At 42.7% G+C, this 23255-nt stretch overlaps 1 protein-coding gene across 2 annotated transcripts in view; it reads right to left on the bottom strand.

The window, feature by feature from the left end:
* Positions 1 to 4555: 4555 nt before the first annotated feature.
* Positions 4556 to 23255, bottom strand: part of LOC109870627 (glycerol-3-phosphate dehydrogenase, mitochondrial) — a 41513-nt gene continuing 22813 nt past the window's right edge. For both annotated transcript variants that reach the window (XM_020461184.2, XM_031806131.1), the window contains 6 exons: positions 23121 to 23252; positions 22298 to 22456; positions 18297 to 18409; positions 17900 to 17978; positions 15702 to 15800; positions 4556 to 8533 (listed from right to left, as the gene is read on the bottom strand). In XM_020461184.2, the coding sequence (XP_020316773.1) occupies positions 8372 to 8533; positions 15702 to 15800; positions 17900 to 17978; positions 18297 to 18409; positions 22298 to 22456; positions 23121 to 23252 (744 nt within the window). In that variant the 3' untranslated portion in view covers positions 4556 to 8371. The remainder of the gene's footprint in view (positions 8534 to 15701; positions 15801 to 17899; positions 17979 to 18296; positions 18410 to 22297; positions 22457 to 23120; positions 23253 to 23255) is intronic.

Here is a 23255-nt window from a genome sequence, read left to right as displayed (position 1 = left end):
ATCGGTGGCAGCTAATAGACCGGCGTCGACGACCGCCGAGCGCCACCCGAGCAGGAAGGGGAGCCACCTTCAGTGGTATTCGTGACAGTGTCTTAACAACCGCTCCACAGGTGCATGTTCATTAATTGTTTATGGTTCATTGAACAAGCATGGCAAACAGTGTTTAAACCCTTTACAATGAAGATCTGTGAAGTTATTTGGATTTTTACGAATTATCTTTGAAAGACTGGATCCTGAAAAAGGGACGTTTCTTTTTTTTAGCTGAGTTTAGAATGTTTCATTAGGTTGTGGGAACATGTTCTCAAAACACAAAAACTGTCATGTTTGCGGATGATTCTACAATGTTTATTTTAGCCCGAAAAATCACAAATCTGATGTTACAAGAACGTTCCCAGAACAAAGGTTTTAAGAGCAGACAAATGTGTTCTGGGAATGTTATTGTAAATTGGGAACTAATCTTTTGTGATGTTCCCCCAATGTTCTAATTATAATAATACATAGTGCTTTTCACGACACCCAAAGTTACTTGTACATTCACAAAAATATCAATTAAAAATAAATAAACTCAGATTCAACAAGTAAGTTTATAAAAGCACACTGAAGATGATGACAGACTAACCATGGAGAACGCTAAACATGATGACAGACTAACCAGGGAAGTGAAGTTAGATAGAGGATATACGCTAAAACAACAGAGAATCCAGCTAAGCATGTGTGACGAGGCATGTCTTTAGTGTGGACTTGATTATCAAATCAAATCCAATTGTATTTGTCACATGCGCCTAATACAACAGGTGTAGACCTTACAGTGAAATGCTCACTTATATGCCCTTAACCAACAATGCAGTTTTAAGAAAAATGCCCCTCCCAAAAATAAGAAATAAAAGTAGCAAATAATTAATAAGCAGCAGTAAAATAACAATAGCGAGGCTATATACAGGGGGTACCGGTACAGAGTCAATTTGCGGGGTCACAATTTAGTCGAGGTAATTGAGGTTATATGTACATGTAGGTAGAGTTATTAAAGTGACTATGCATATATAATAACAGAGAGTAACAGCAGTGTAAAAGAGAGAGAGGGGGGGCAATGTAAATAGTCTGGGTAGCCATTTGATTAGATGTCTGGAGTGTCTGGAGTATCTGACAATTTTTAGGACCTTCCTCTGACACCGCCTCGTATAAAGGTCCTGGGTGGCAGGAAGCATGGCCCCAGTGAGGTATTGGGCTGTACGCACCACCCTCTGTAGTGCCTTGCGGTCGGAGGCTGAGCAGTTGCCATACCAGGCGGCTCTCGATGGTGCAGCTGTAGAACCTTTTGAGGATCTGAGGACCCATGCCAAATATTTTCAGTCTCCTGAGGGGGAATAGGTTTTGTTGTGCCCTCTTCACGACTGTCTTGGTTTGCTTTGACCATGTTAGTTTGTTGGTGATGTGGACGCCAAGGAATTGAAGCTCTCAACCTGCTCCATTACAGCCCTGTCCATGAAAATGGGGGCGTGCTCGGTCCTCCTTTTCCTGTAGTCCACAATAATCTCCTTCGTCTTGATCACGTTGAGGGAGAGGTTGTTGTCCTTGCACCACACGGTCAGGTCTCCTCCCTATAGGCTGTCTCGTTGTTGAAGTCGTGCCTGGCTGTGCAGTCACGAGTGAACAGGGAGTACAGGAGGGAACTGAGAATGCACCCGAGGGGTTCCCGTGTTGAGGATCAGCGGGGAGGATGTGTTGTTACCTACCCTGGGGTGGCCTGCCAGGAAGTCCAGGATCCAGTTAACAGAGGGAGGTGTTTAGTCCCAGGGTCATTAGCTTAGTGAAGAACTTTGAGGGCACTGTGGAGCTGAACACTGAGCTGTAGTCAATGAATAGCATTCTCATGTAGGTGTTCCTTTTGTCCAGGTGTGAAAGGGCAGTGTGGAGTGCAATAGAGATTGCATCATACGGGATCTGTTGGGGCAGTGTGCAAATTGGAGTGGGTCTAGGGTTTCTGGGATAATGGTGTTGATGTGAGCAATGACCAGCCTTTCAAAGCACTTCATGGCTACAGACGTGAGTGCTACGGGTCGGTAGTAATTAGGCAGGTTACCTTAGTGTTCTTGTTCTTGAGACTATGGTGGTCTGCTTGAAACATGTTGGTATTACAGACTCAGATAGGGAGAGGCTGAAAATGTCAGTGAAGACACTTGCCAGTTGGTCCGCGCATGCTCGGAGTACAGGTCCTGGTAATCCCTCTGGCCCTGCGGCTTTGTGAATGTTGACCTGTTTAAAGGTCTTTCTCACATCGGCTGCAGAGAGCGTGATCACAAGGTTGTCCAGAACAGCTGATGCTCTCATGCATGTTTCAGTGTTACTTGCCTTGAAGCGAGCATAGAAGTAATTTAGCTCATCTGGTAGGCTCGTGTCAATGGGCAGCTCTCGGCTGTGCATACTTCGGCTGTGCTTTTCTTTGTAGTCTGGAACAGTTTGCAAGCCCTGCCACATCCGACGATTGTCGGAGCCGGTGTGGTATGATTCGATCTTAGTCCTGTATTGACACTTTGCCTGTTTGATGGTTCGTCGGACAGCATAGCAGGATTTCTTATAAGCTTTCGGGTTAGAATCCCGCTCCTTGAAAGCGACAGTTCTACCCTTTAGCTCAGTGCGGATGTTGCCTGTAATCCATGGCTTCTGGTTGGGGTATGTACGTACAGTCACTGTGGGGAAGACATCATCGATGCACTTATTGAAGCCAGTGACTGATGTGGCATACTCCTCAATGCCATCGGAAGAATCCCGGAACATATTCCAGTCTGTGCTAGCAAAACAGTCCTGAAGCTTAGCATCTGCTTCATCTGACCACTTTTTTTATTGACCGAGTCATTGGTGCTTCCTGCTTTCATTTTTGCTTGTAAGCAGGAATCAGAAGGATAGAATATGTGTATGGAATGTGGGGTTCTGACATGGAGATGGAGGGAATTCCAGAGTTGGGGAGCTGTACTGCTAAAAGCCCGGTCTTCAATTGAGCGGAGCCTGGTGTGAGGGATGGTGAAGAGGCCAGTGTGAGAGGAGCACAGTGAAGAGGTGGGAGTGTAGGGGTGTAGGAGGTCAGTAAAGTATGTGGGAACCAGTCAACTGAGTGCTTTGTAGGTGAGCATGAGCAATTTGAAGATGATCCTGTATTGCACTGGGAGCCAGTGGAGTTTGATGAGGGTTGAGGTGATGTGGTCGCAATGTCTAGTGTGTGTGAGGACTTGTGCAGCTGACTTTTGAATGTGTTGAAGTCTGTCCAGTGTTATGGCTGGGAGTTTGTAGAGACTGGTGCTACAGTACTCCAGGCACGATAAAACAAATAATTTAACTAGGAAAGTCAGTTAAGAACAAATTCTTATTTACAATGACGTCCTACCGGGGAACAGTGGGTTAAACTGCCTTGTTCAGGGGCAGAATGACAGATTTTTACCGTGTCAGCTCAGGGATTCGATACAGCAACCTTTCGGGTACTGGCCCGACGCTCTAACCACTAGGCTACCTGCTGCCCCAATGAGGGTTGAATGAGGGTTTCAGCAGTGGGCTCAGTGAGAGAGGATGTGAGTCGTGAGCTGTTTTTCAGGTGGAAGAAGGCTGACATGGTGATGTTTCAGATGTGGGGTTGAAATGACAGTGGGATCAAATGTAACACCAAGGTTCCTGACTGTGGAGTTGGAGTTTATGGTGCAGAGGGAATTGGGTTTTGTGTTGAGGTAGATGTGTGTCATCTGCATAACAGTGAAATCTGTGTCCAAATTGATGGACGATCTGACCAAGTGGTAGCATGTAAATACTAAATAGTAATGGACCTAACACTAAACCTTGTGGGACACCTTGTGATACAGGGTCTGAAGCAGACCTGCAGTTGCCAATGGAGACAAACTGTTGTCTATCAGATAGTTAGAAGTGGAACCAGGCAAGAGGTGTTCAGAAAACTCCAAGAAGCCTCTCCCTGCAGTCAGTTAAAATGTGATGACAGACAGTGTCAAATGCTGCAGACAGGCCCAGGATAATGTTAAAAGTCAGTTTTAGTGCTATGCATAGCCCGGAAACCCGACTGGTTCAAAAAGCTGTGTTGTTGGAGTTGTGATGCTACCACCGTTCAAGCACTTTGGCGAGGAAGGGGAGCCTATGCCTGTAGTTGGTGAGGAGCTCAGTGTCCAGGCTCTGTATCTTCAGTATGGGAGTTATAGTCACTGTTTTCAAGGAACAATGCCAGATGAGAGATGCATTTACAATCTTGACCACCAGGGGGCAGAGAACTAAGAGTGTTAGTTAAAGACACTGTTCCCACAACTATATGAATCATTCTGGGAACATTTAAAGAAGAGATTAAATGTGTTCTAGGAACATTCTTGCAACATCAGGCAAACGTTTTATATAAACATTCTATAATCATCAGTATGACTGGACAGTTTTTGTGTTATGAGGACATTTGCCTCGACCTGGAACTTTCCCAGAACTCATTTTATTTTGCTGGGGAGACACTCCTGTTCCTGTGGAAACAGAGGAATGTTAATGTTAAAAGAAAATATTGTCAGAAATACAGGCAAAAGATTTTTGAACAATTTTAATATTTCACATTCATTGTACTGATTAAGTGACTCGTTAAAAACAATGTTCACAAAAAAATAAATACAAGAAGTACAGACATAACTGTTGGAGTTCAATACTGATGAACTTACCAGCATCTTTTACAGTACCAGTCTAAAGTTTGGACACACCAACTCATTCAAGACTTTTTCTTTCATTTTACTATTCTACATTGTAGAATAATAGTGAAGACATCAAAACTATGAAATAACACAAATGGAATCACGTAGTAACCAAAAAAGTGTTAAACAAATCAAAATATATTTTATATTTGAGAATCTTTAAAGTAGCCACCCTTTGCCTTGATGACAGCTTTGCACACTTGGCATTCCCTCACCTGGAATGCTTTTCCATCAGTCTCGAAGGAGTTCCCACATATGCTGAGCAATTGCTCTGCGGTCCAACTCACCCCAAACCATCTCAATTGGAGCACCCCATCACTTGACTTCTTGGTCAAATAGTCCGTACACAGCTTGGAGGTGTGTTGGGTCATTGTCCTGTTGAAAAACAAATGATAGTCCCACTAAGTGCAAACCAGATGGGATGGCGTATCGCTGCAGAATGCTGTGGTAGCCATGCTGGTTAAGTGTGCCTTGAATTCTAGATAAATCATGACAGTGTCACCAGCGAAGCACACCGACACCATCACACCTCCTCCTCCTTGCTTCATGGTGGGAAACACACATGCGGAAATCATCCATTCAGCTACTCTGCGTCTCACAAAGACATGGCGTTTGGAACTCAAGATCTTAAATTTTGACTAATCAGACCAAATGATTGGTGTCCATTAATAGTGGTTTCTTTACAGCAATTCAAACATGAAGGCCTGATTCACACAGTCTCCTCTAAACAGTTGATTTTGAGATGTTTTTGCATTTATTTGGGCTGCAATCTGAGAGGCAAGGCATTCCAGGTGAAATGCATTCCAGGTGACTACCTCATGAAGATGGTTGAAAGAATGCCAAGCGTGTGCAAAGCCGTCATCAAGGCAAAAGGTGGCTACTTTGAATAATCTCAAATGTAAAATACATCTTGTTTGTTTAATGACCTCTTTTTTTAAATATTCGCCTAAAATGACAGATATGCATATTCTTTGTACCATTTGAAAGGAAACACTTAGAAGTTTTTAGAATGTGAAAGGAATGTAGGAGAATAACACAATAGATCTGGTAAAAGATAATACAAAGAAGAAAAAAAACATTATTTTATATTTTTTTGGGATGATCATCTTTGAAATGCAAGAGAAAGGCCATAATTAATTATTTCAGCCCAGGTGCAATTTAGATTTTGGCCAGTAGATGTCAGCTGCGAATTTGCAACATTTTAGACTGATACAATGAACCATTGCATTTCTGTTCAAAATGTTGTGTCAAGACTGCTGAAATGTGCCTAATTTGTTTATTAATAACTTTTCATGTTCAAAATTGTGCACTCTCCTCAAGCAATAGCATGGTACTCTTCTACTGTAATAGCTACTGTAAATTGGACAGTGCAGTTAAATTAACAAGAATGTAAGCTTTCTGCCAATATCATATGTCTATGTCCTGGGAAATGTTCTTGTTTACTTACAACCTCATGCTAATCGCATTAGCCTACGTGAGCTCAACCGTCCAGCGGAAGGGACACCAATCCCAAAGGTGTTTAACACTTTTTTTGGTTACTACATGATTCCATATGTATTATTTCCTAGTTTTGATGTCTTCACTATTATTCTGAGACTGTAGAAAATAGTAAAAATAAATAAAAACCCTTGAATGAGTAGGTGTTCTAAAACTTTTGACTGGTACTATATTAATACTTATTGCTGAAAGCAGTCGCTTCATGCAGCAACTAAATTCACATTCCATTGCTTTTGTCAGAAGGAAGACAAAACTTCACCCAACTGCATTAGAACAACAATTGACCATCCTACCATCCAAATAAAAGAGTAAATCCAATTCATACATCAAGTATCCTAGTGCAGTAGAAGAATGGATAAGCCCTCCCACGTACTATGTATTGAGAATATCACTGTTGTTGTCCTTTTTTAGGAGTTAGATTGCATAACACCCCTATGGCGGGTGAGAAACAATCTGTAGATTAAGCCCGACATAAATATGTATTATAACTCCCTACATTTAACCCTTACATTTCCCATCAATGTATTCTAAAAACCAATTTGTTAATAATGTGAGTTTTATTAAAAACAAATGAAAAGAACAACAACAACCACGAGTTCCAGTGAATTGGTCTCGTGCTCCCGAGTCAACTTTCAAAGTTGGTTAATTAAGAACTGATAATTAAGAGATTTGAATCTGCCCTCATACCTAATTGTTGTACTAGGGGCAAACACATGACATTTTTTTTACTTTAACAGTGTGCATGAGAAAATAATTGCTTTGTTTATAGTTACTGTGAAATTAAGCACGCTTAAAAGCCAGGAAGGGTATGGTTTAATCAGCTCTGTTGATTCATGCTCTCAATTCGCACTGGATCTGAAAGCAAGGCACATTAAATACATTCCCTTATTACTCTATAAATGCAAGTGGCTAACCAGACAAACCATAAGTAATAAATTAATAGTCATAAAAACACCAAGTGCACAGACAGATCCAGAAATTAAAAGCCAGCATCAAACACAACACTTCATCCCATTCAGCATAATAAAATCATGCAAGACAATAACGTTTCCAGGAACCAATCACATGCACCTACTGTGGAATATTTAAAGATGCTCGCTGTTGATTTGTATCTCATTTGACGTCGACTAAATGAATATAATAAATATCTAGCATTTAGAGTCCATTTGAAAGGGATAAAATATAGATGTAAATGGCAGTGAGTGAAAAATGCTATCATTTTCCAATTAAGCCTTGCATCGAATAGAACAATTAAATTGCATTACTTAAATGAGGACCATAGAACATTGCTGAAAGTACGGTCAAAACTCACAACATCCAGCAAACACTATTTGTACAAAATGCCTCCCTTTAGATTGTCAGTATCTTAAAATGTATAAAATGGCACAGGAGTACGGTACACAACAAAACCCTTTTTGAAAAAGACCACAATGAGTGCAATTCAAGTCGTCAACGTACGTTGCACATCACTTTGCATTGTATCTAACATTCAGTTGTACGCTCTTGGGCAATGTTAAAAACAACAGTAACATCATACATTAAGAATTGTGTTGTTGTTGTTGTTGATATGTTGTGTAAAAACAAACAACAAATAAATACATTGAAATAAATACGTTGAAATAAACAACAGTGTCCCAATAATTACTCATTTCATATCTCAATAAATATCTCAATAAATATGGAAGATTCAAGGCGAGGCATCGGCTACATGTGTGTTGATGCAGTGAAAGAAAATGCCTGTGTCAGCAGAGCAACTCCCATGGAAGACATAAGATAATGAGCTTCAGTACCTTTGGGTTGTCCAGGCCTGTATACAATACCATATGAGCTTTAGCCAACCCTTGTGACTTCCGTTGTCATGTCATACATGACACCTATGATATGATATCACATGACATGACCATGGCAACATACAAGTCAGAAGGGTTGTTAAAAGCACATAGATCTGTGGCGACCAGGCTGGAGCAGGGCCGTATGCATCAAGCATCTCTGCGTAGGAGTGCTGATCGAGGATCAGGTCCAGCCATCCATATAACCTTATCTAAAACGCAAAACTGATCCTAAATCGGCACTCATACTTTGAGGTGCAATACATACGGTCCCAGAGTTGTGTGACGAGGATCGTCCGGAGGAAGAACCAGGGCCAGGGGTGCTGAGTCTCACACTCCTCCCCCGCTACGGTCCACCGACACAGGCTTCCTCTGGTCGACAGGTTCCCTCTGCTCGAGGGACTCTGTCTGGTCCAGGCTCTGTTCAGCCGTCTTCATCAGTATGGCCAGACGGTTGGCCGACACCTGGCCCTTCTTCACAGCACTCATCAGCTGAAGACAGGACACAGCAGCAGGACCATTTAAAAACGTTTAAATCCTTAAACAGTTGAAGTCAAAAGTTTACATACACTTAGGTTGTAGTCATTAAAACTAGTTGTTCAACCACTCCACACATTTCTTGTTAACAAACTATAGTTTTGGCAAGTCGGTTAGGACATCTACTTTGTGTATGACACAAGTAATTTTTCCAACAACTGTTTACAGACAGATTATTTCACTTATAATTCACTGTATCACAATTCCAGTGGGTCAGAAGTGTACATACACAAGTTGACTGTGCCTTTAAACAGCTTAAAACAATTCCAGAAAATGATGTCAATTTCCAAACGCCTGAAGGTACCACGTTCCTCTGTACAAACAATAGTACGCAAGTATAAACACCATGGGACCCCGCAACCGTCATACCGCTCAGGAAGGAGACGCATTCTGTCTCCTAGAGATTAATGTACTTTGGTGTGAAAAGTGCAAATCATTCCCAGAACAACAGCAAAGGACCTTGTGAAGATGCTGGAGGAAACAGGTACAAAAGTATCTATATCCACAGTTAAACGAGTGCTATCTCGACATAGCCTGAAAGGCGCTCAGCAAGGAAGAAGCCACTGCTCCAAAACCGTCATAAAAAAGCCAGACAAGGTTTGCAACTGCACATGGGGACAAAGATAGTACTTTTTGGAGAAATGTCCTCTGGTCTGATGAAACAAAAATAGAACTGTTTGGCCATAATGACCATCGTTATGTTTGGAGGGAAAAGGGGGAGGCTTGAAAGCCGAAGAACACCATCCCAACCGTGAAGCACGGTGGTGACAGCATCATGTTGTGGGGGTGCTTTTCTGCAAGAGGGACTGGTGCACTTCACAAAATAGATGACATCATGAGGAAGGCAAATTATGTGGATATATTGAAGCAACATCTGAAGACATAATTCTGGAAGTTAAAGCTTGGCCGCGAATGGGTCTTCCAAATGGACAATGACCCCAAGGATACTTCCAAAGTTGTGGCAAAATGGCTTAAAACCTTTTTGGGCTAGGGGCCGGATGAGTGTGTGCAGTATTCTATATTTTCACGACCGGATGAGAAGCATGCCCAAAGTAAACTGCCTGCTACTCAGGCCCAGAAGCTAGGATATGCATATTATGGTAGATTTGGATAGAAAACACTCTGAAGTTTCTAAAACTGTTTCAATAATGTCTGTGAGCATAACAAACTGATTTGGCAGGCGAAACCCCGAGCACAATCCATCCAGGGAAAAGTGTTTGAGCTCAATGTGTTTTCTATTAGTTTTCTATGGTAATCCCTTTTTAATAGAAATATGCTTGCAGTTCCTATGTCTTCCACTAGATGTCAACAGTCCTTAGAAATTGGTTGTTTTTCCTTTGAGAAATTAAGAAGTAGCCCTGTTCTTTCCATGTGTCACACTAAGGGACTCAAGTCTTTTGGAGCGTGCAACCTGGAACGCGCTTCACTTTGTTTCCGTCCGGTATTGAACACAGTATTTCCCATCTTACATTTGATTGATTATTTACGTTTTAGGATACATAAATTTGGATTAGGAACGTTGTTTGAAATGTTTCGACCATGTTTACAGGTAATTTACTAAATACTTTGTAGGCATGTTGGGCGAGTTGGAACCGGTGTATTTCTGAATTAAATGTGCCAAATAAATGGACATTTTGGGGATATAATGAAGGAATTTATCAACCAAAAGGACCATTTGGGATGTTTATGGGACATTTTGGAGTGCCAACAGAAGAAGATCATCAAAGGTAAGGCATTAATTATATCGTTATTTCTCATTTTTGTGTAGCACCTGCTTGGTTGAAACCTGATTTTCATGTGTTTGTATGCGGGGTGCTGTCCTCAGATAATTGCACTGTCTGCATTTGCTGTAAAGCCTTTTTGAAATCTGACACTGTGGCTGGATTAACAAGAAGTTAAGCTGTATTTTGATGTATAACACTTGTATGTATAACACTTGTATGTTTAATGAATTCTTATTATGAGTATTTCTGTTTTTGAATTTGGCGCACTGCAATTTCACTGGATGTTGTCAAATCAATCCCATTAACGGGATCCGAGCGGGAATGGGGGTGAAGGGATCCCTAAGAGGTTTTAAGGACAACAAAGTCAAGGTATTGGAGTAGCCATCACAAAGCCCTGACCTCAATCCTATAGAAAAGTTGTGGGCAGAACTGAAAAAGCATGTGCGAGCAAGGAGGCCTACAAACCTGACTCAGTTACACCAGCTCTGTCAGGAGGAATGGGACAAAATTCACCCAACTTATTGTGGGAAGCTTGTGGAAGGCTACCCAAAACATTTGACCCAAGTTAACTTCTTATGGATGGGGGGCAGTATTGCCTAGCTTGGATGAATAAGGTGCCCAGAGTAAACTGCCTGCTACTCAGGCCCAGAAACTAAGGTATGCATATTATTGGTAGATTTGGATAGAAAGCACTCTGGCGTTTCTAAAACTGTTTGAATGGTGTCTGTGAGTATAACAGAACTCATATGGCAGGCAAAAACCTGAGAAAAAATCCAACCAGGAAGTGGGAAATCTGAGGTCTGTAGGTTTTCAAGTCTTTGCCTATCCAAGATAGTGTAAATCTGGTCTGATTGCACTTCTGAAGGCTTCCACTAGATGTCAACAGTCTTTAGAACCTAGTTTCAGGCTTCTACTGTGAAGGGGGAGCGAATAAGAGTTGTTGACTAAGGGGTCTGGCAGAATGCCATGAGCTAAGTCATGCGCACGGCCGTGCGAGCGAGCTGCGTTCCCTTTCATTTCTACATTATTGAAGATTTATGAAAAAAACATTCTAAACATTGATTCTATACATCGTTTGCCATGTTTCTACGAACTGTAGGCAAACAGCAAAAGAAGCACAACTGAAATTGATTTTAAAAAACTAAACAAAAAAGACCACAGATGACAACTGGTTTGATGCAGATTGTACAATTATACAGAAAAAACTTAGAACACTATCCAAACAAAAGCACAGAGACCCAAATAATGGTGAATTACGCCTTCATTACTGTGAGATTTTAAACTCTATAAATGTACACTCAGAACCAAAAAAGCACAGTACAACAGCGAGCGGCTGACAGTAATTGAGGAGTCCATAAACACAAACAACTTCTGGCAAAATTTGGAAAAACTTTTAAAAAAATCTAAACAATCGGAATTAGTGATACAAAATGTTGACGTATGGACAACCCATTTTAAAACACTCTACAACACCGTTCAAATTGACACAAACGCAGAGCAATGTCAAAATCATGAGAAGTTGAATGGATTAGAAAAAGCTATAAAGGACAATAAAAATCCATTGGACTCCCCAATTACTGACCAGCTCTATAAGAAACATCAGGCCTTCAAATTTAAAAAAGCATGCAGACCGGATGGCATCCTAAATGAGATGCTCAAAGTCCCTAGTGCAAAGTTTAAATTGGCTATATTAAAACTGTTTAATTTGTAGAGTGTAGGTTATTTCCCTGACATCTGGAATCAAGGACTCATAACCCAAATCTTTAAGAACGGAGACAAATTTGACCCTAACAATTACTGAGGCATTTGTTTGAACAGTAACCTGGGGAACGTTTTCTGTGGTATTATAAATGTAAGAGTTCTAAACTTCATCAATAAGCACAATGTCTTGAGTAAAAGCCAAATTGGATTTATACCAAAACATCGCACGACCGATCATATTTACACCCTACACACCCTGATAGATAAACATGTCCACCAAAATATACTCTTGCTTTATCCACTTCCAAAAAAACATTTGATTCTATTTGGCATACAGGACTGTTCTACAATGTTATTGAAAGTGGTGTAGGAATTAAATAAATGTATACTGGCAATACGTGTAGCTTTAAAATTGGCAAGAAAAGAACAGAATTCTTTAACCAGGGGCAGGGCCTTCGCCAGGGTTGCAATCTGAGCCCAACACTCTTCAAAATGTACATCAACAAATTAGCCACTATTCTAGAAAAATAGTCAGCCCCTGGTGTTAGTCTCCACAATTCAGGCGTTAAATGCCTACTCTTCGCAGATGACCTATGCCTGCTGTCACCCACAGCACATGGCCAACAGCAGAACCTGGACCTGCTAGAGCAGTACTGGGCCCTTGCAGTAAACCCCAAAAATACAAAAATAAAGATCCAGATCTCAGGGAATTAGACTAAGTTCTCAATTGGTACAAAATATAGAATACTGCACACACTACAATCACTTAAAAATACTTCAAAATAAGCTCAACTGGACACCTTAATGATGCAGTGAATGAACTGAGAGAGAAAGCACGCAGTGTCACGCCCTGACCTTAGAGAGCTTTTTACGTCTCTATTTTGGTTTGGTCAGGGTGTGATTTAGGTGGGCATTCTATATTCTATTTTCTATGTTTTTGTATTTCTTTGTTTTGGCCGGGTATGGTTCTCAATCAGGGACCGCTGTCATTCGTTGTCTCTGATTGGGAATCATACTTAGGCAGTATTTTCCCGTTTTGTCATTGTGGGTAGTTGACTTTGTTAGTGGCACTATAGCCCTCTTAAGCGTCACAGTCATTTTGTATTGTTTTGTTGGCGACATTAGAAATAAAGTAATGTATGCTCACAACGCTGAGCTTTGGTCCACTTATTCCTTCCAGGAAGACGGCCGTGACACACAGGGCATTCTACACCATTAAAAAAGTAAATTGAAATACCTATTAAAATTTGGCTAAAACGAATTGAATGTGTCATTATACCAATTGCACTTTATGCCAGTGAGATGTGGGGTTCACTTGCAAAACAAGTCACCAAATGGGACAACCACCTCATTGAAACCCTGCATACAGAGTTCCGTAAGATTCTCCTACATGTCCAGAGGAACACTACAAACAATGCATGCAGGGCAGAATTAGGCCAATATCCACTAATAATAACAACTCAAAAAAGAGCAATTACGTTTTGGAAACATCTCAAATACAGTGACCCCTCTCATATCATTACCAAGCCCTGCAATGCCAAGAGCTGAACAAAGCAAAGAGTCCCCTCATCCAGCTGGTCCTGGGGCTGAGTTCACAAACCTGTTCTAATAACACTCTGAAGCCTCAGGACCAGAACATCCAATCAATCAGAATAAAACTAATTACAACACAATCAAAATAAAACTACATTGCTTATTGGGATGCACAAGCACAAAGCAAAATGCAGTGCTATCTGGCCCTAAATTGAAAGTACACAGTGGTTAACTATTTGACCATGGTTATTGATCAAAACCTTAGAAAAACCTTGACAAAGTACAGGCTCAGTGACCACAGCCTTGCCATTGAGAAGGGGAGACATGGGAAAACCTATCTCCCTGTAGAGGAAAGGCTGTGCAACCACTGCATCAAAGCAGAATCTGAGACGGAGCTGCATTTCCTGACAAAATGTAAAAAATATAAAACAATTAGAGAGTGTCATTTCCCCAAATTTGAAACCCTTATTCAAGGTTTCAAAGACCTCTCTGATGAGAGTAGGCTACCCGTCCTGTTGGGGGAGGACGCAGAGAGCTGTGGGTTGGCAGCGCACTACATTGCTTTTTGATTCTCTCATCAATTTTGATTCTCATCATCTTAATATTGTAAACATCTTTGGCAATATGTACATTGTTACGTCATGCCTATAAAGCAAATTGAATTGAATTGAGAAAGAGAGTGAGTAAGAGAGAGAGAGAGAGAGAGGGGGGGATGCTGGCTCAATCATTATCATGCTAGAACATGTTCAGCTCACCGGCCATCCTGGTTGTAAGTCAGCTCATGCCTTATGTGAGGAAGACCATGCCTACCCATAATACCACCATAACCAGAACCTCCTACTTCAGCCACTGGACTCCACTCCAAGACCACCACAAAACCAGGAAATAAATGGTTCTGCCACTCAAAAAGCACACTAATGAAGATTATACCAGCTTTTTGGAGACACTAAATTTGGTCCTGGGGCTGTATGTATAAAATGTCACAGAGTAAGAGTGCTGATCAGGATCAGGTTCCACCTGTCCATTTGATCTTATTCATTGTGAAACTGATCCTAGATCAGCACTCTGAGATGCCCAAGTCTAAGAGTACTAAGTGGATAGGTAGTCTGTCTCCTTCAGAGGAGTTATTTTTCTTTGATTCCATGCACACAGCATATTCCTAACTAAATGAACGTCCAAAAGACATTGATGAAATTCATCCGTAATATAACAGCTCAACGTAAAGATCTCCATTCCTTTCTCCTAATTAGTTGGATTTCAGCAGAGTGCATATGCTCTTAAGACGCCAGAAAATGTTCACACGTCTGACACGTGAAACAAAGGCCTCAGACAGGTCACTCCACCTCAACCTCAAATGAAATCCCCCTTAAACGCCGAGCGAAGTCAATGTAATGTATAGAGAACATGCAAATGCTTCCCTCTCTGATTTGAGACAAACCCATTTTCTAAGCACATTAGACATCCATCCATCTTGGACATAGGCGTCCAAGAGTAGGAGTGCTGATCTAGGATCAGTTTTGACTTTAAATCATAATAAATGAGATGACATGGACAGCGGGAAGTTGGTCCTAGACTAGCACTTCTATTTCGAGACGCCTTGTGAATACGGACCATTGTTTTTAAGAGCAGGGTGATCAGAAGTGACCCTAGTGGCAGAGGAAGACTGACCATGTTTAGGAATGGCAGAGGAGCCGGATCCCCCATAACCAGGCCTCCACGGCACGTCTCTTATCTCTTGAGGGATAATTACCATTCCCTTTGCCTTGATCTTGTTTGTTTAACTTGACATGGCGAAGAAAGAGCTGACATTGACCAGAATCCCCTGCATTAATGTGTCTCGTGTTCTGCATTCATCATTGTCACCGAGCAGGAGGAGCCTGGCAGTGTCAAGAGGAGAGGAGAGCACATCCATGTGTGTGCGCGTGTGCTTCACACTCTCTCTAACAGACACACATGCATGCACTTGCACATGTAAGCATGCACACACACATCTATTCAAACCATGAACTATTACAAGCTCTAGAAAACCAAAAAAATATAGGTTTTTTTTTAGAGTGGAAAGAAAATGTAATACACACAACAACAACAAAAATGGAGGTGGGATTTAAAATATTTTTGACACAAAAATAACCAGACAATAACCAGACAAAATTAATATACTCTACCTGCAAGAATTCATTAAATTCCACTTGTCCATTTTTATTGAGGTCGACTTCATTCAGAATTTCATGGAGGGTGTCTGCATCTATATAGACATTGATACTCTGAAACAAAGGAAACATAGTTTAGAACAGTCACCAGTAAACTGGTGCAGGTACTGAGTCCGCATCTCAAACACTAGAACTATGAACCACATGGGTTGCCGTCCCAAATGGCACCCTATACCCTGTATACTGCACTACTTTTGACCAGGGCCCCATAGAGCTCTGGTCAAAAGTAGTGCACTATATAGGGAATAGGGTGCCACTTGGGACGCAGACCTGGTCTCATCAAGTCCCTTCAGCTACAGTAATATCCAGAGCGACACCTATCCAGTATATTCATATCGTCTCCGAGATGAGGCTTCTTATGAATATGTCACCCCGGTATTTGCTCCCTAGCAATGAAACACATTTCATTTCGATTGTGTTGACAGAAACTCCCACACATCCCCCACCGCCAACCCACAGCTCAATTAGTAGAGAGAGAGAGTGGTCTCTTGCAGAGGCCTGTCGCTAGCTGAATCTTTGTGTACAGCTAATCCATACACTTTCAATGGAATGGATGTGAATAGGTTGGGATTAATGACAGGCGCCTACCTTATATACTCCCTATAGTTATACCCCAGTGGGTTTCAAACCAAACACTACTGTTTTCCACTACACGTCATTCTAACAGCAGGAGCTGCTGCTACTGCTACTGCTACTACTACTGCTGCTGATACTACCTCTACTGCTACTGCTACTACTACTACTACTTCTACCACTGCTGCTACTACTACTACTTCTACCACTGCTGCTACTACTACTACTACTACTTCTACTACTACTACTACTACTACTACTACTACTGCTACTAAAACTGCCACTGCTACTACTACTGCTACTCCTGCTGCTACTAATTATACTACTGCTGCTACTACTACTACTTATACTACTACTACTACTGCTACTATTACTGCTACTACCACTACTACTACTGCTGCTACTGCTTATACTACTGCTACTGCTGTTACCTCTCCTGCTACTACTGCTACTACAACTACTACTACAGCTGCTACTACTACTACTACTGCTACTACTACTACTACTGCTACTAAAACTGCCACTGCTACTACTACTACTACTACTACTACTACTACTACTACTACTACTACTACTACTACTACTACTACTACTGCTGCTACTGCTACTACTACTGCTGTTACCTATCCTGCTACTACTACTACTGCTACTACTGCTACTGCTACTACTGCTACAGCTGCTACTACTACTACTACTGCTACTACAACTACTACTACAGCTGCTACTACTGCTGCTGCTGCTACTTCTTCTTAACTGCTGCTACTACTACTGCTGCTACTACTACTACTACTGCTACTACTACTGCTGCTGCAACTACTACTACTGCTACTACTACTACTGCTACTACTACTGCTGCTGATACTACTACTTAACCGCTGCTACTACTGCTGCTGCAACTACTACTACTATTGCAACTACTACTACTGCTACTACTACTACTGCTACTACTACTGCTGCTGATACTACTACTTAACCGCTGCTACTACTGCTGCTGCAACTACTACTACTATTGCTACTACTACTACTACTACTGCTACTACTGCTGCTACTACTGCTGCTACTGCTACTACAACTACTACTACTACAGCTGCTACTACTACTACTACTACTACTACTACTACTTTGTTTCAATTCTCACCATTATCCTATATAAGTACACCGTTATAACGTTTTGATTGGATCTCTAGTTAAGTTGTTTTGGATCCAAAGAGTGTGATAAGGTTAAGAGCATATGAACACCACCTTATCACTACATGTTAAATGGCCTGAATTACACTTCAAACATCATTTGACAATGCTATGTCAACTCATACTTATAATTAGCCCAACAGCTCCTCATGCTCATGATCAGTTGGAGGGAGCGCTGCTGTCGTGTGACTGAGCAACGGAGTGTCATGGTTACTGAACTAAAAAAGGACCATCGGAGCAACGCTGTGTTGTGGAGCACCGTGGTTATATTAAAGCAGAGAAATCTGATACTCCTTCTACAGGCCTGACAAATGCACACTAATTGCACACACACACCTTCCAGCGGAGAGGACAAAGGGAAACGCAACATGAGACTGAGCATCATTCGTTACCTCTAATACCCGCTGAACATCCACGGTGGTGATGAAGCCCTTATTTTCTTTGTCAAACTTGTGGAACCTTTTCATATACCTGTTGACAGAAGAAAGGAAGTGGTGGGTGGCTGTTGGGTCGGTGCTAGGCTAGCCCTCTGAGACAGACAGGGGAGGAGAGGAGAGGGGAGGAGAAGGGCACAGTAGTGTGAAGTCTGTCTGTGTCTTTTTCAAATATATGTAAAAGCTTTATTTAGACAGATTGGAAGTTACAAAGGGGATACAAACGGGATAGTTGGAAGGGTCGACTCCGGGCTTGAACCCCGGTCTCCGGTGGGAAGTCACATTTGTGTTGGGAGCAGCACCAACACTCCGCGATGGTGAACACTCCGCGATGGCACCAGCCTGTCTGCCTTACCTGCCCACCTCAGCAGGAGTGAGGGTGATCTCGGAGGTGTCGGTCAGCTGCTCTGAGCGAGCCTTGTAGCCCATCTCATAATACAGGAACTGTTTGGCTGCAGATAGCTCCTCCTACAGGAATACACATAACAAGGTGAAGGCCCTGGCCGAGTCCTTAGAGCATGCGCAGACCAGCTGGCTGGTGTGTTTACGGACATATTCAATCAATCCCTATCCCAGTCTGCTGTCCCCACATGCTTCAAGATGGCCACCATTGTTCCTGTACCCAAGAAAGCCAAGGTAACTGAACTAAATGACTGTCGCCCTGTCGCTCACTTCTGTCATCATGAAGTGCTTTGAGAGACTAGTCAGCTGATCATATCACCTCCACCCTACCTGTCACCCTAGACCCACTTTAACTTGCTTACCGCCCCAATAGGTCCACAGACGATGCAATCGCCATCACACTGCACACTGCCCTATCGCATCTGGACAAGAGGAATGCCTATGTAAGAATGCTGTTGACTACAGCTCTGCATTCGACACCAACGTACCCTCCAAAATCATCATTAAGCTTGAGTCCTTGGGTCTTGACGCTGTCCTGTGCAACTGGGTCCTGGACTTCCTGACGGGCCACCCCCAGGTGGTGAAGGTAGGAAACAACATCTCCACTCTGCTGATCCTCAACACTGGGGCCCCACAAGGGTTCGTTCTCAGTCCCCTCCTATAATCCCTGTTCACCCACGACTGCATGGCCATGCACGACACAACAGTGGTAGGCTTGCTTACCAACAACGACGAGACAGCCCACAGGGAGGAGGTGAGGGCCCTTGGAGTGTGGTGGTGTCAGGAAAATGACCTCTTACTCAATGTCAGCAAAATAAAAGATGATCATGGACTGATCATGGAAGGTGGAAAGTTTTAAGTTCCTCAGTGTACATATCACAGACAAACTGAAATGGTCCACACACACAGACAGTGTGGTAAAGAAGGCACAACAGCGCCTCTTCAACCTCAGGAGGCTGAAAAAATGTGTCTTGTCACCGAAAACCCTCTCTAACTTTCACAGATACACAATCGAGAGCATACTGTCGGGCTACATCACCGCCTGGTACGGCAACTGCAGGCAAAAATAAAATAAAAGCCAAATATCACCAAGGACAATAACCACCGAGACACTGCCTGTTCACCCCGCTTCCAATCAGAAGGCGAGGTCAGTACAGGTGCATCAAAGCTGAGACAGAGAGATTGAAAAACAGCTTCTATCTCAAGGCCATCAGATTGTTAAACAGCCATCACTAGCAGAGAGGAGGCTGCCTACATACAGACTTGATATCATTGGGCACTTTTTAAAAATGGAACACTAGTCACTTTACTTATCTCATATGTATATACTGTATATGTATACTGTATATGGTCCTGCCGTACATACCTACACGTACGCTACGGTCACAAGACGCAGGCCTCCTTGCTGTCCCTAGAATTTCTAAGCAAACAGCTGGAGGCAGGGCTTTCTCATATAGAGCTCAATTTTTATGGAATGGTCTGCCTACCCATGTGAGAGATGCAGACTCGGTCTCAACCTTTAAGTCTATTGAAGACTCATCTCTTCAGTAGGTCCTATGATTGAGTGTAGTCTGGCCCAGGAGTGTGAAGGTGAACGGAAAGGCACTGGAGCAACGATCCGCCCTTGCTGTCTCTGCCTGGCCGGTTCCCCTCTCGCCACTGGGATTCTCTGCCTCTAACCCTATTACAGGTGCTGAGTCACTGGCTTACTGGTGCTCTTCAATGCCGTCGCTAAGGGGGGTTGTGTCACTTGAATGGGTTGAGTCACTGATGTGATTTTCCTGTCGGGGTTGGTGCCCCCCCTTGTGATGTGCCTTGGCGGAGATCTTTGTGGGCTATACTCGGCCTTGTCTCAGGATGGAAAGTTGGTGGTTGAAGATATCCCTCTATTGGTGTGGGGGCTGTGCTTGGCAAAGTGGGTGGGTTATATCCTGCCTGTTTGGCCCTGTCCGGGGGTATCGTGTCTCCCGACCCTCCCTGTCTCAGCCTCCAGTATTTATGCTGCAGTAGTTTATGTGTTGGGGGGCTAGGGTCAGTCTGTTATATCTGGAGTATTTCTCCTGTCTTATCCGGTGTCCTGTGTGAATTTAAATATGCTCTCTCTAATTCTCTCTCTCTTTCTCTCTTTCGTTCTCTCTTTCTCTCCTTTCTTTCTTTCTTTCTTTCTCTCTGAGGACCTGAGCACTAGGACCATGCCTCAGGACTACCTGGCCTGATGACTCCTTGCTGTCCCCAGTCCACCTGGCCGTGCTGCTGCTCCAGTTTCAACTGTTCTGCCTGCGGCTATGGAACCCTGACCTGTTCACCGGACGTGCTACCTGTCCCAGACCTGTTGTTTTCAACTCTCGAGGAGACAGCAGGAGCGGTAGAGACGCTCTGAATGATCGGCTATGAAAAGCCAGTTGACATTTACTCCTGAGGTGCTAACCTGTTGCACCCTCTACAAACACTGTGATTATTATTATCGGACCCGGCTGGTCATTTATGAACATTTGAACATCTTGGCCATGTTCTGTTATAATCTCCACCCGGCACAGCCAGAAGAGGACTGGCCACCCCTCATAGCCTGGATTCTCTCTAGGTTTCTTCCTAGGTTCTGGCCTTTCTAGGGAGTTTTTCCTAGCCACCGTGCTTCTACAACTGCATTGATTGTTGTTTGGGGTTTTAGGCTGGGGCTTCTGTACAGCACTTTGAGATATCAGCTGATGTAAGAAGGGCTTTATAAATACATTTGATTTGTATACTATCTATTCTGTAATATCCATTGCATTTTAGCCGCTCTGTCACTGCTCATCCATATATTTTATATTTATATATTCTTATCCCAGTCCTTTACTAGATTGTGGGTATTAGGTTTTGTTGTGGAATTGTTAGATATTACCTGTTACATACTGCTGCACTGTCAGATCAAGAAGCAGAAGCATTTCACTACACTTGCAATAACATCTGCTCACCATGTGTATGTGACCAATACGATTTGATTTGAAGGCCCATTGGAATACCAGACGTTCATCACAGCAGCACTAGCACTACTTCCATTAGCACACATTGATCACATAGCAGACACTCAGACACCCACATACAAACAGGTGGCCTGCAATCTACCACGAATGCTGTAGGTTAGTGGCTTTCTAAATACCTTCTCAACCTAAAAACTGTAAAAACAGGGGTCAGTTATCCATATTGGTGAATTAATACGTTTACATTCAACACCGGTTTGCTTTGAATGTGACTTGTCATGGATTGGTAAAGGTGCTCTAAGGATTGCAGGCAAGAATCACTCCATAACTGGGCTAAAGTTCAATGTAGAAGGAGAATTAGAGGAAGGGTGAGGCCCCATCTGAATTCATGAGAATCAAACTGTATCAAAGCTCTAGTTAGGCATTTCTCTATTAATAGTCCAATACAAACAAAACCTAGACTGGAATAGAAATATCAAAACAATACCTATTTAGGGGATACCCAAGCAGTAATTGGCTTTTGTTAGCTGCATATGATTACAGTGTGAATGTAGCAACAGCATAAAGCAAACCTCCATAATTAACCTATGGTAATGACCAAAGCCAATATATGGCACTTAATAAAGACCAAACGTATCCCAAGTTAATGTGAGGTCGATCAAAATGCACGTGCGGGAGTATCCGAGCGGGAAAATCAGTGACGGGATGGGAGAGAGATACTGGGAATGGTGCCAGTCAATAGGAATTTTCTTACATATCGATTGTATACTGGACAAATGGGTTAAGGAAAGATGTGGCGGTTTGAATGCAGTGGTTTTGTCTGTGAAATAGGGTTGCAAAATTCCATAAACTTTCCCAAAATGTCTATGGGATTCCTGGAATCAGAAGGAAATTAGAAGGAAATCCTACAACCTGGATTTCTGGAAAACCTGGGAATTTTCTGGAAAGTTTCTGGAAGTTTGCAACCCTACTGTGAGAGAGTGGTGGAGCTCACCCTCTTCCTCTGCTCACTCCACGTCAGCTGCTTTCCCATGATGTCTACGATGCGTGGAAGGGCCTCCTCGGCCGCCTGCACGTTCAGGAAGCCCAGCCGCGTGCGCCTGGCGATCACATCAATGGCCGTGCACGCATACTCTTTAATGGCATACTGGACCTGGAAACAATATAATGCTTTAGTCTACATTTTATGCACCTCTGGTCATTCACCTATTCACTCTTCTTTTAGCTCTGTTGATTAGGAGTTAAAGAGATCCTCCGGTACTTTTGTATTATTTTTAGCAAGTAGTTCTGAAAGTAGCACTCGCTAGCCAAAAGTGGTCCCTGAAAATTGCGTACTGTGTCACATACTGTATGTGCAGATATGTGCACTGATCTCTCGCTCTCTCTCTGCTGTGTCCACTGAGCCGTTGGGCCCACCCAGCAAACTCATTGGATAACGCTGGGCAGACCTCTTGCTAGCAGTCATTCAAATGCGAGGGGCTGAAGCTCATTTTCTAGAACTCTAATTGCTAGGGGACTGACCCAGGTGAGGGGAAATGTAGGGAAAATAGCGAGGCACAGCTTCAAGAAAACATTTGCTTTCAAACTAGGGATTTTGTGGCTAATTGAGGTAAAACAGTCATTCTGCTCATAGATTATGCATGTATGAACTACACACTCACACACCTAGCCCAAAGTGGGATGTTAAAAAAATACGCCAAAGTACCAGAGCATGTCTTTAACTACAGTAACTTCCTATGTTTCCCAGAATTCCCGGTTGGGAATTTTGGGGAAAGTGACTGGAATTTTGCAGCCCTGGATATAATGTACATACAAACCTCACTCTCAATGTAGGGGAATTCAGATACGAGGCGTTTGCCGACAATGGGCCATCGTTTGCCGGTGACATGGGCCATTTTGGCGACCTCGTAAGCCCTCCCTCCGTAGGAAGAGGCCAGATGTTGGGCCACCTG

Source organism: Oncorhynchus kisutch, linkage group LG26, assembly GCF_002021735.2.
Source record: "Oncorhynchus kisutch isolate 150728-3 linkage group LG26, Okis_V2, whole genome shotgun sequence".
In the NCBI taxonomy this organism is placed as follows: Eukaryota; Metazoa; Chordata; class Actinopteri; order Salmoniformes; family Salmonidae; genus Oncorhynchus; species Oncorhynchus kisutch.
This window is presented reverse-complemented; position numbering and strand designations above follow the sequence as displayed.